At 45.8% G+C, this 12,467-nt stretch overlaps 4 protein-coding genes across 13 annotated transcripts in view; 2 read left to right on the forward strand and 2 right to left on the reverse strand.

The window, feature by feature from the left end:
• LOC147043774 (LITAF domain-containing protein-like) overlaps positions 1-7,962 on the forward strand; it is a 34,051-nt gene extending 26,089 nt beyond the window's left edge. The window contains exons 5-9 of the mRNA XM_085932997.1: positions 4,811-5,190; positions 6,406-6,551; positions 6,694-6,714; positions 7,351-7,495; positions 7,590-7,962. Of these exons, the coding sequence (XP_085789123.1) occupies positions 6,416-6,551; positions 6,694-6,714; positions 7,351-7,495; positions 7,590-7,695 (408 nt within the window). The 5' untranslated portion in view covers positions 4,811-5,190; positions 6,406-6,415 and the 3' untranslated portion in view covers positions 7,696-7,962. The remainder of the gene's footprint in view (positions 1-4,810; positions 5,191-6,405; positions 6,552-6,693; positions 6,715-7,350; positions 7,496-7,589) is intronic.
• Positions 110-1,177, reverse strand: LOC147043777 (myeloid-associated differentiation marker-like). The gene has a single exon (XM_085932996.1). It carries the CDS (start codon positions 1,070-1,072, stop codon positions 221-223), a length of 852 nt encoding a protein of 283 aa, XP_085789122.1. The 5' UTR covers positions 1,073-1,177; the 3' UTR covers positions 110-220.
• LOC147043778 (myeloid-associated differentiation marker-like) lies at positions 1,561-3,482 on the reverse strand. The gene is made up of 2 exons (XM_085932995.1): positions 3,084-3,482; positions 1,561-2,747 (listed from the first exon to the last, which is right to left on the reverse strand). Exons 1-2 carry the CDS (start codon positions 3,348-3,350, stop codon positions 2,154-2,156), a joined length of 861 nt encoding a protein of 286 aa, XP_085789121.1. The 5' UTR covers positions 3,351-3,482; the 3' UTR covers positions 1,561-2,153.
• Positions 7,963-8,370: 408 nt separating the features above from the next.
• The window catches only part of spag9a (sperm associated antigen 9a), a 61,101-nt gene continuing 57,004 nt past the window's right edge, over positions 8,371-12,467 (forward strand). For 6 of the 10 annotated variants that reach the window (XR_015068416.1, XR_015068415.1, XR_015068417.1 and 3 more), the window contains exons 1-6: positions 8,371-8,903; positions 9,477-9,597; positions 10,088-10,158; positions 10,234-10,322; positions 10,390-10,540; positions 12,270-12,405. Coding sequence is in view for 5 of the 10 variants with exons in the window: in XM_085932983.1 (XP_085789109.1) it covers positions 8,604-8,903; positions 9,477-9,597; positions 10,088-10,158; positions 10,234-10,322; positions 10,390-10,540; positions 12,270-12,405 (868 nt within the window). In the remaining 5 variants the exon portion in view is untranslated. The remainder of the gene's footprint in view (positions 8,904-9,476; positions 9,598-10,087; positions 10,159-10,233; positions 10,323-10,389; positions 10,541-12,269; positions 12,406-12,467) is intronic. The other 4 variants (XM_085932979.1, XM_085932981.1, XM_085932980.1 and 1 more) reach the window with 1 other exon arrangement.

Raw genomic sequence — 12,467 nt, forward strand, 5'->3', positions numbered from 1 at the left:
TGAGCCTTTTCGTGGTCCAAAGTTCCACATGCTATTTCTTTCTCTTTTTATGGGACTGACAGAATATGAATCATTAACTACACGCTGTTAAAAAAAAAAAAAACCCCAACGAGCTCTTTGATAGCTTCCACTGATCTTATAATGAAATGAGAATGGAAAAAAAGTCAACAAACATTTGATATACAAAGTGATGTAAAAGTACAGGACACAAATGTTAGCTTCACTCCGTGCTCCCGCACAACACGAGCCGTACGGAGTAGACCGAATCCAGGACGTAAACACACAAGTTGAGAATTGACATGACGCTGACCATCACCAGTTTATCCCACCAGCACAGGTAGCCGCAGTCGGCCGGTCTCCCATTGGCGCGGAAACTAAAAAGCGGCCAGATCACCACGGCCGTCGCGTACATGGCACACGCTAGCATGTCATAGGCGATCACTAGCTTGTCGAAAAAGGGAAAGAAGGAGGTCAGCTGCGCCACACTCAGCAGGATGATGAGCACGGCCACGATGAAGCACAAGGAGTACGCCGCCACGCACCACTGGAGTGCAGGAGTGCCGCCGTACTGATGTTCCTCCAGAGATGTGAAGATGAGACAGGCCAGGAAAGTCTCCAGCATCTTCATCATTCCCGGCACGGTGGAGAGGAAGCCGCGGATCTGCCCGCCGGGCCGGAGGCCGTTGAGAGTCACCTCGCCCGCGTAGACCCCGAAACACACCCAGGACACCACGGAAGCGCCTATCTGTCTGTAGCAGACGTCGCAAGTGAAAAACGTCGGGTAGATGACCGAGGCGGCCAAGCACATGATGCTGGCCAGCACGGCGAAGGCGGTGGTGAAGTCATCCCAGGCGAAAGGCAACTTGCCGCTGAAGGTGGTGAACTCCAGGATGACGATGAGGAAGGTGAAGAAGAAGCAGAAGCACCAGGTGAACATGCACCAGGCCCAGTAAGGAGAGGGGACGTGGCCCACCGATGCCACCAGACTGAAAGCCATACACGTCAGGACGCTGGCCATCAAGCGCAGGATGCCCAGCGGCTGGGTCACAGCGCGAACGTCCACGTGGATCATGGCTGCTCGGCAGTCACCTCACAAAAGTTCCATCTTTTTGCAAATCAGATCGCCCTCGGCGAGAGAGAGAGAGAGAGAGAGAGAAACTCTCCATGTGTGTTCCGGAAAAACAAAAGTCCACGTACGCAGCATCCTCGATTTGAGTGTGCGCTTTATGGCCCCGAGCTGTCATTGCCCATTGGACCTGCCCTGATTCTTATCGAGACACGCTCAAGCTGGACTTTGCTCTCTTGGGAGGCTTATCTTCGACACATGAACAATGACTTCTCACAAGCCCGAGCGCAATCGTGATCATGCCATTAGGACAGTAATATGAATTGTTAATGAAGATGTATTGATGTAGCATCATGAAGGCAAAAATGAACACTGACAATGGCCTCTAATTGATTTGTCAATATTGACACGCATTCAAAGACCAAACCCTAAGTGCGCAAAACCAAATCATAAAGCTCCAACTTTTCTAAGGAGGAATGATTTCACGGCTTAGCTGGAAGATTTGCGACTTTGAAATGAAATACATTTGATTTATTGTTGCAATGGGGATTGATTTGTTATGGCTTTTTAATGAATCAGCCGATTATCACAATTATATCCTGCCAAATGGTGGCTTCAAATATTTTTATGGCCATAGTTTCATTTCATGAAGTCTGTCTATTGATAATGACCCACTTACTTTCTCCAGAATGTTCTTTTTTTTTTTTTTTTTAACTCAGTTGATGACTTTATTGCAAACCTAATGTTAGCGCGGAAGGAAGCCTTGTCCAAACTTCCAATACGGCTAGCATAGTATGCACAGCCAAGCAAGCAGACTTTGAAATGGGAAGGGCGTGTCACTTTAATGAATGACTCATTCACGGCTATCGTCGCTCACTGTCCACTGGCACCAAAAAAAAAAGCATTTTTATTCATTTGCTGCACACTTTACATCACGTCGACATGAACGGCTGCGCGAAAGCACAAACGACGTGCTGACAACGTTGCATCAAAAGTGGAAAATACGTCAAGAAATGCCTTTTCCGACTCGATATCATTCATTGGAAATGGGCTAAATATAACGTAGACCTCTACAGGAAAGTCGACTTTAGTTTCTACTCATAAAGAAGACCAGCCGGAAGGAGTAAAATGTATCAACAATGTAAGCGATCAGGTTGACGCAGGTCATGAAAGTGATAACCACCAACAAATTCCACCCGCATGAATTTGGAAACCTATCGCAGATGCTCGGTCGGGGGTTGTCCTTCAAGCTGTAGTAGGGCCACACCACCACGGCGGTCATGTACATCAGAACGGCCAGCACGTTGCAAACAATAAGAACTTTATCAAACGGCACCGGAAAGACGGCAAGAAGTCGGCATATGGTGAAGATGATGATGAGGAGCGCAAAAATGAAGCAAATGGAGTAGACGGCCACGCACCACTGGAGCCCCGGGAATTGCTTGTACGGGATGTAACCCAAGCACACAAAGACGATGCAGGCCACGTAGGCTTCCAGCACCTTCAGGAGACCCGGCACTGTTGAAAGAAAACCGCTGATCTCCCCGGGTTTGGCCCGGGTCAAGCCCACCTCGGTGGCGTAGAGGATGAAGGCCAGGAAGGAGAAGACGCAAGCGGCAATCATTTGGGAACACGTAGAGCAAGTGAAGAAGTTGGCGAAGATGATGGATGCGCTCAGCACCTGGGAAAGAAGAAAACGGATCAGTACTTTCTGCCAAATCAACATGGATTTCGACAGGGATACGTATCCTTTTGGGCTAAACGAGTCAAATGGGATCGTTTACCACAACCCGCCAGTTGGGAATTATCCCGGTGAAAAGTGTTATCGGTGAACAAGGTCAGGAGTGGGCAATTGATTTTGCAACGGGCCCACACGTGGCCCCTGACCGTACTTTGCCCACGCCTGTTCTTGAACACAAAGTACACGTGACCAAAGTTGCGTTCGTCGCCACAATGCTCGACGTATACCCGACCAGCAGCATGCAACGAGTTTGAAATCCAAAAAAGGGACAAACACCATCAGCGTGGACAACATGGCGAAGGCGGCGGTGAAGTCATCCCAGGAAATGGGCAGCTTAGCGTTGAGGCTGACCAACTCCAAGAAGAGGATTTGGAGGGTGACGGCGAAGCAGAAGCCCCAAGTGAACAAGCACCACGTCCAGAAGGAGTCGGTAGTGTGTCCGAGCGACGCCACCAGGCTGAAGGAGATGCAGGTGCAGATCACCTCCAGTATCCTCACGATGCCCACTGGCGCCGTCAGCGCCCTGAGGTCCAGTGTCACCATAGCTACGTCTCCGCTAGATCTTGCACGCTAACAGGCTCAGAGGCAAGGTGTCACCCCGCGACTGCCTCCCCCACATGTGCAGTGAGCGCAAAGCTGCCTGCCTGCCTGCCTGCCTGCCTGCCACTCCCTTTCCATCGCCTGCACCCATTTGAGGGCCGAGCAGCAACGCGCATGCGCGCTACAAATTTTATACGATATTTGCCGACGAGGTGATGGCTTCCGTTTCCTTATCAACCAAGCGGCGGTTGTGTGAAGAAAAAGTCTTTCCCTCCCACCCAGTGTGACGCACTGGTGGCGTGTCGGCATTTTGGGTAGCTCATTGATGTAAATGGAATGTCAACTTTTGTATTGGACAAGAAGGGAGGATGTCGAGATAAGCCGTCCATGTACTTTGTATCTACAGCTTAAATGACACTGTAGGGAACCGATTTGTTCTTGGTTTTGCTTTGTGACGGTTCCTCTTTTTAGTTGCTGCTGTCTCTCCCCTCTGTATTTTCACTTATGTGTTCCTCCTTCTACCCCACGCATACAGCCCAGCCCAGCCCAGCCCAGCCCAGCCCCATACTTCCATCTTTACTTATCTTGCCGCAACAGTTGGATCAATACAATCATACAAATGCAGCAGGCGTAACGTTTTGATCTAATAAGGCTTCAGTTTCCCTGGTGCTCGCTCTTCAGGGAACTCAAGAGAGTGCGGTGAGAGAAATGTCCTCACCAGGACAATATTTACGCAGAGTCCTTTGATCCCACTTCATGTTTTGATGCACACTTCTTTTTTTTTTCCACGTCATGAAGGCAAACACCCACACACACTTTCATGACATGACTGTAAAGTGACATCATGGGATTGGAGACTTTTTATTCCTCTGCAGTAAACAAGAATCATTAACACTGGTGTTTTGCGATATTTTGTCAATCCTGCCACCCACAACACATTGCTTACAAACGAAACTTTTTGTGATGTGTCAACAATCAACAGTGGACATTATTGTATCGATCGCTCAACGTGGAAATGCACTTACTATTGTCTTCCATTTCGATGAATTATCCACGTAAACAAAATGTTTCGGTCGAACGATAGTGCAGCATTTTTCTTTGTATTTATTATACGGACCTCTAACAAAGTTGAACACCCTAATAATAATAATGCATCATGATAATAAATCAATGATGTTCGAAATATACCAAAGCGGGTGAAAAAAAAGTCAACTTTGATATAAAGGTCCCGCATACTTGTGAGAAAGTTTGGATTTTTGTCCCCAATGTGTGCGAATCACTTCATGCCATTCTCACGGGATTCACTTGTGTGACCTCTTGCTGGTCCCGAACTGTCATGAGATTTTCTGTCACATGTTCTCAAATGCGTGTCAGGAGAAGTACAAGACTTTTCCGATTCATGTGATATTCCTTCTCATGTCATTGACGATATTGCACAACTCTCATTGTGTGAATGCAAACAGGCGCGGCGGCGGCGGCGGCGGCGGGGCTACGCTCAGAAACAAATGAGCTGTCAGAAATATCCAGTCGTTCATCATTTGGACTAAGAATACGAGTCAACTCAACTTCTACCACGGAAAAAACCCCATCCCCGGCTCATAACGAGTGACTGATTGATGAAGAGTGTATTCACAGTATCACTTGGTTGACTTATCGCTGACGTATCCAGAGGGGGGCGGAGTTGAAGGCATGAAATGATACATCCTCTCCTGGTCTTTTCTACAGAGCCAAGCGCTGATTGCATTTTGAGCGTGATCTAGAGTTTGCGCTCTCTCAGACTCTTCAAGTCAAACACACATTGAGGAAGCTTCTCAGGCATTTTTACTGCTGTCAAAAGTCACAGGTAAGTCAATTATGTTTTATGGCGTATTCCCAAAAAGGTGAAGCGCCAATTTTTTTGCTTCTTCTCACACTTAATGGGAACTAGAAAAGTGTCTTTTGATGACTGTATTTGTTTTCCTTGGCGGTCCAAATTGCATCCTTCTTTGCGCGTTATGTAAAGTCAGTCCAACCATTTATGGATGGAATCATCTCAATGGCGTTTTGTCGAAAACAGGGTGAGGCACTGGTGCAAGTTAGGCTGCGGTGAGCTTGAGTGCCTTGTGCTTCTCTAAATGCTTTTGTATGGATTTATGGTGATGGTCAGCAGGGACTGAGCGGGAATGAGCAAACGGTTGGACCACTATGCAATCTGGAGCTTTGCCAGGGAACACGATCGCAGCTTTCAAGCAAGCATAAGCCATGCCTCCCTCCAATCAAATTATTGCGTGATTCTTGGACTCGGATCGGACTATTGCCTTTATCGGGTCAAATAATCATCTTGATACGGCTTGTCATAAAACATGAAATGGTAATGGTACATTACAATCAAAGGCTGAGAAAACCACAATGCAGAAGTGACAAATTTCACCGCTTCCCCTTTGAATTTCACTTCTGTGCACACAACTAACAACACATCTATCTATCTGTCTATCGGCGCTACCGCAACATCCCTTTGTTCATAAGCCTTGATGTTTGAACTTGTTCAAAGTATCATTTACAAGGAAATGGAAAGAAATACCCTTGTGAGTCATATCCTAGGAAAATGAGTATTACACATACTTTATGAGCTCCTTGAGTACACTGTACCGAAAGAAAAACGAGTATTACACATACTTTATGAGCTCCTTGGACATACTGTATCAAAAGGCCAATGATAGAATTCAGCAATTCATTATTTTTATATAGTATATATGATCCTACATGATCATTCTTATTATCCATCCCAGCCCGTTTTGGGTTTTTAGATGAACGCAACCATCACACCCACAATCATCCCATAATGTAATTTTTAAGTGCATGAAAGAACTCCAAATATTGACTATACATCTGTTAGCTAAACCACTCCCGCTAATATCGATATAGAATTCATGCCTCCGACGCTTTTGTTAGCCGGGAGGTGACGAATAAAACGTGATGAATTCATTGATCAAAATTTCCAAAGCAGTTCAAAATGCTCTGTCATTTGTCTGACTGTTTTCGCTGCACTTGGAAAATGTTTCTTTCTTATCTCTGAAAGACTTCTCAAGATGGAAAAAGGACACCTAGGACAAGAATCAGCCCCACCCTACCCTGGCCCGCCCATGGCCTATGGGGGTGCAGCGTCCCCTCCTGGATTGTACCCGCCCATGAATGCAGGACCTCCAACTGTTGGATACCAAGGAGGTCTGTGCATATGATGCTCAGCCTGAGAATCTTGATCTGAAGGTTCTGAACTGCTGAGTTATGTCATGTATAGCCTAACACTGTCTTGTTTTCTTGTCTTTCCATACGTCATGTGCCGCTCTTGCTCTCACTGCGGCTCCAGGTCCATCTACCACAGTCTCAGGTGAGCATGTAATGCAGAGGTGCACATACATTTTTCACATTTAAATATCATATCAGTCAAATTCCGAATTTGTCAGTACACGTGCGCACAATGCAAATGAATGCATCTTGCCTGCACGAGGAAGTCAGTGTGCTCGTCAACGGACCTACGGAATGGTTCATTTCCAGCCCGTGTGCGTCACAATGAACCTTTGTCGTCGTCTTCCTAGTGCACAATCTCAATTTGGGATGCATCTTGAATCAGAGGAATTTAGTCACAGCATATTGTTGGCTACACCACACGCAAATTTATCCTTCACTCTGATGTGTAAACTGAGATCATCATGTTGAAAATCGCTCGTAAATATGATTCTCGGATATGGCAATGCCAATGACGGTGACGTAACAGGTTAGTGGCCTGCTACACGTGATCGTTGCCACGTTTAGTGCCCTCTGCTGGCCAATTTGTGCCGTTGCGGTAAAAGATTCATTTCAGAACCACCACTTGAAAAAAATGGTTAATTTTTCAAATGAAATTGCATATGCTTATTTTAATAGAAATGGTATGATGGGTATTTTTTTGCGTAGATAAAAAGCCATGATGATGATAAAGTCACGGCGTTTTATTCTATTTTATCGTCTTCTTTTTCGATGACAGTGACTCACTTGGTGGTCACGCCTTCCTTGCAAGATAGCCCTGGAGAAGCCGTATGCCCCCAGTGTCAGCAGACAGTGATCACCCACACGGAGCGTCAGGCAGGCCTGATGGCGTGGGCCATCTGCGGATGCCTCACCTTCTTTGGGTAAAGAGAGGAAATTAACAAATGAACCAAATTAAACCATATTGATACGCTCACTTTCCACACTGAACACAACTTTTTTTGTTTGCTGTATCAGGTGTTTTCTCTGCTGCTGTATACCATTCTGCATGGACTCCTGCAAAGATGTGGTGCATCATTGTCCAAACTGCCACAAGCAAATCTACGTTCATAAGCGATTATAAAGTGCTCCAAACTGGGAACTTGATGCCGACCACCATTCCCAGCAGTGGGTGGTATTTGGCAAAGTAAACGTTGCAAATGCTAAGGGCTATGTATTTGTGATGTTTGGATGCGGCATTGCAGATGACGAATAAATGATGAATCAGTTAGTGGAAAAGCATGTAAGTGATGAATAATCGGGCTATGAAATGTGTATTTAGAATACAATTTTAAGTGCTATGATTCTGTCCAAGAATAAACGTGTGCACAGCAAAAGTGATCATTTTGATTCAACTGAAAAAGAGTACACAACAAACGGGGTGTTTCAATAAAATAAGAGTCCAAATAACGCTAAAGTGAAAAATATGACTGACATTATCGTGACGTCATGGCGTGATCTCGTCAACAACTCAGCTGTTGTAATGGTGCTTTCAATTACATCTGGAATCGGTATGAACCACGACAACTTCAGCTGCACTACGTCAAAATGAATGGGCAAAATAGCAATTCGTTGATTTCAAGTCCAACAAAATCGTCTGACACGTCAAATGTTCCCTTTTCAAAACCCGACATGAGGAAAAATATGAACCGTACATATTTCTAATATGATGAATGTTTCATTTTGTAGGCAAATGTCGTTCATTCATCCCGCTGAACGTTTGTGCTCTTTTGGTTTCTGGAAGAGCGAAGCTTGTGCGGGCTTCCTGAAGGCATCATGGGAAAAAAAAAAAAAAAGAGGAAGACATCCTTCCACGTCGTCTCTTGCCTGCATCGTAACGGGTCCGGTCCGGTCCGGTCGCGTCATGTTCTCGGTGTGTCCACTTCATCCAAGAAGAGCGTAAATGTCGTTATAGTGGCTGGGAAACTGGAATACTGCACTAAAAAACCCCCACTCCAGTTTGGATAATACGGAGAGGACTACGAAATAAGAATGGAGCTGGAAGACGGAGTTGTGTACCAGGACGACCCGGGAACATCAGCGATGATGTCTGAGCGGGTATCGGGCCTGGCTAACTCGATTTACCGCGAGTTCGAGAGGCTCATAGGAAAATATGACGAGGACGTGGTCAAGGAGCTCATGCCGCTGGTGGTGGCCGTCCTGGAAAACCTCGACTCGGTGTTCGCTGAGAACCAGGAGCACGAAGTGGAGCTGGAGCTGCTGAAGGAGGACAACGAGCAGCTCATCACCCAGTACGAGCGCGAGAAAGCGCTCAGGAAACACGCGGAGGAGGTGAAGACATTTTGTGCTTGTTTTATGATGCTAACCTTTGTTAGCTTAGCTGGGAATTAAAAGGCACTTGACACGGGCACCGCTCCCGCTTTCTTGCGGGTGGAAACAAAACGGTGTCATGCTAATGTAGCGATGCTAACATGCTCGCTATAAAGTGCGCGCGTTTCGTGGCACGTCTGATTGTCATCCCGATGCACCTGTTCGTCTCACGGCAAGTCAGTGAAGGCACCACGTCAGAACCCTGTGAGACGCTCCTGGACTGGTGTGACTCAGCAGCTTTGACAGGAATCAACAGAAAGGGAACAGCACAACTTGTTTCCTTTTTGTTGTTGTTGTCATTTTAAAATAATTTGGGTCCATCATTTGATGGAAGAGAGCGTCAACATTTGTCTCGTTTTCTTACTATTTATGGAAGTGGGGAAAAAATAGTCATGCAGATATATCAGTAAATCTCACTGACTTCCTGCAATTTTCAATGCATTATTATTGCTTGCTGATTCTTTTTTTGTCCAAAATGAACCACCTGATGAAGTCTAATCCCGCCTGTGTGTGTGCGTGTGCGCATGAGAGTAGAAATTCATCGAGTTTGAGGACACACATGAACAGGAGAAGAAAGACCTGCAGAACCATGTGGACAGAATGGAGTCCCACTCGAGGCAACTCGAACTCAAGATCAAGAACCACGCTGACCAGAGTAAGCACTAAGAATGACCCTTTAAAAAACCCTGACATACGTAATAAAAGGGGCCAACGATATTTATTTTAAAAAAAATCTCTGCCTCATTTCTCCACGCGCACACACACACTTTTGAGCAGATTTCAGGGAAGCACTGTAATTGGATTACAGGATTTATGTTATTCCCATCCTAATGCGACACTGCATCAGCGCCTCGTCTTGTCGGCGGATTAAGGAATATTTTATAGTGTGGAAAAGTGTTGATTCACTCAAGTCGTAAAGTGAAAGCCTCCTTTACTGACAAATTTGGGCTAAGTGACTACTGCCAAACCAATAAACAGTAACTCACTGTTAAGTTAGAAAAAAATAACATCAAATTGGCGCCTTTGCTTCCGCACCAGCTATTTATCCATTTTCATTTGTTGAGTCATAGCTGTCAACCAAATCTCATTTGAATACATTCTTTGCGCTCTGTGTAGACTAACGATTTTTGTGCCTTTTTGTTTAGTCGGCAGGTTAGAAGAGAGAGAGGTGGACCTCAAGAAGGAATACAACTCCCTCCATCAGAGGCACACAGAAGTATGTGTATGGGGAAGAAGTAAAGGCAAGACTGGATGAGGTCATTCCTAACTTGGCTCGTGCTGACTTTTGCAGATGATCCATAATTACATGGAGCATGTCGAGCGAATCAAAATGCAGCAAAGTAGCGAGACGTCTGAACCGAGCAGTGCGGGGCGACTCCGGTAAGTTTTTTTTTTTTTTTTTTACAGTTGAGTTGTGTTTCTAGTATACATTTCCCCCACTTGGCAGGAGAGAGCGCCCCCTTTCCTTGGGCATCTTCCCAACATCGGCTGGGAGCTCTCCGCTAATTGCGGACCAGCACGCCCGCGCAGTGACACCGAGCGCAGAGGGCTGGAGGTTCAGCGACACGACACACACTCGCTCCAACACCAGCCTCCAGGTGGGTGATACGCACACATTTCCAAAAGCGTTTGGCTTTTTTGCTCACCTAAAAAAATAGAGAGCCTTTGATTAGGCGGGCTCACCATCACGTGAGCTGCCGTCAAAGACCTCTCTATTTTCACACATCCGCTTTTAAAGCGCCCATGAATATGCAAAGCAGTCTCAGGAGCCAGCAAATCACAGTGATGTGCTAATGTCATTTTCAGCAAACTGTTTGGGGATAGCGGCGGGCGAGGTCTTCTGTAATTTCACGACAAGTGCAGTGCAGTGCAGTGCAGTGCATGATGGGCGATACGCTTGCCCTGTGACCGGCAGCCAACCGCTGATGGAGAGGCACGCTGGGCCAGAGTATAATTCTTCCTTATGTAATCAGCGCTGCCGTCTGCTCCATGTTGCATCTTGGCCTTTTCAACCTCGCTGAGCTTTGATAGGCAGACAGCATGTATTGAGCTTTAAGAAAGAGATGAGATCAAATAAACACCAACCCCTTGATTAATTGAAATTCTATTTTTTTAAACTTAATAATAAATAATCATAATATTGAGGAAAACAATCAAGATTGTTCAGCTCTTGTAGCGCCATTTATTTTCTCTCTGTAGCAGATAAATGGCATTTCCAATCATTCACTGGTTAAACATTGATTTGAGATGTGAGTCATTTGGGTTTGAGTGTAGTCATGGCACAAACAAAACTGTTCAGTCAAGGCACGTTATTCCTATTCTGCCTTGTACTTGCACAAAGATAAAAAAAAAAACTTCACCCACATGCACACTTGCTTTGGGGCGTTTGCGTTTCTGCTGAAGGCACACATGAGCTTCAATCTTACTCTTCCCCCCCCCCCCCCCCCCCAAGCAGCAGGACTTTGCCTCCCCCCCAAGGGAAAGGGGGGGGAAGAGTGTGCAAGACTCTACTTGGGGGAGTTCACTGGCTGACGACTGCAAGGTAGTTGAATGAATGCCGGGCGGTGGCTAGCGTGGACACAACCTGCTACGCGTCTGCCCCGGGCAACGCTTTGTTTGTTTGTTTGTTGGTGTGTTGGCTCTTGTAGTGGTTCGGTGTGCTTTCAGGCAGCGTCGCTTCACAGATCGCCTGCCGTTGATGTCGCTCCATGCAAACGCGTTGTGAGTGTTGGAGGGGAATTTAGAGTTGGCCAAATTGATAACTGTTCCTCTGTTCAAGTCACGAACAACGCGATTGCATCTGGGTTCTCATTATTTTTTTCATTTGGATTCAAATGGCATGTTCATTTATTGTCTTTATTTTGACCTTTCTTTATTGTTTCAGATGACTCAGCTAGTAAAATATGAATGTTGTGTACTCGTAGCATTTGACTATTACTCGTTGTTGTCTTGGATCTCGTGTGCCTCTTTTGTGATGTGCGTTCATCCGAGTGTGCTTTTGTTATAGTTATGTCATCTTTGTGCGGTGACTGTCTATTTTGAAGCTGTTTGCGAACAAGCCCCGCCCCCCCCCCATGCTCAATATATTCTTTGACATTTTTCCCTTGCGTTTATGAGTTCCAGTTCCCCAAAACCCAAAGGTGTTTTCTTGATCTAATGCCAACAAAGTTCACAACATAAGCATTCGGACTTCTTATGTTGTAATCCAAGTACTTGTGATCCTGTAAACCATCTATTACGTCTCTCATCCGGCTGAGCCTTTCACCTTAAAAGATCTTTTTGAGATTTATTTTGAATTTTGCTGAAATAAAATTCCATTTCTTACAGGATGAGATGTCGGACTTCACTGGCTCTAAGTCTGCCACTCCCATGTCCACCACGGCCTCGGATATTGGGAGGGACGATGGGAACAGTAAGAGCGCAGAGGTACAAGCGGCACCCGGGACCAAATCCGTATCAGTTGGTAAAAGACCCTTTTGTTTGTCACAGAATTTTTTTTATTTGATTTTTTTTTTTATGCGCCTA

This window comes from Syngnathus leptorhynchus, chromosome 16 (genome assembly GCF_054491065.1).
Source record: "Syngnathus leptorhynchus isolate UIUO chromosome 16, UIUO_Slep, whole genome shotgun sequence".
NCBI lineage: Eukaryota > Metazoa > Chordata > Actinopteri > Syngnathiformes > Syngnathidae > Syngnathus > Syngnathus leptorhynchus.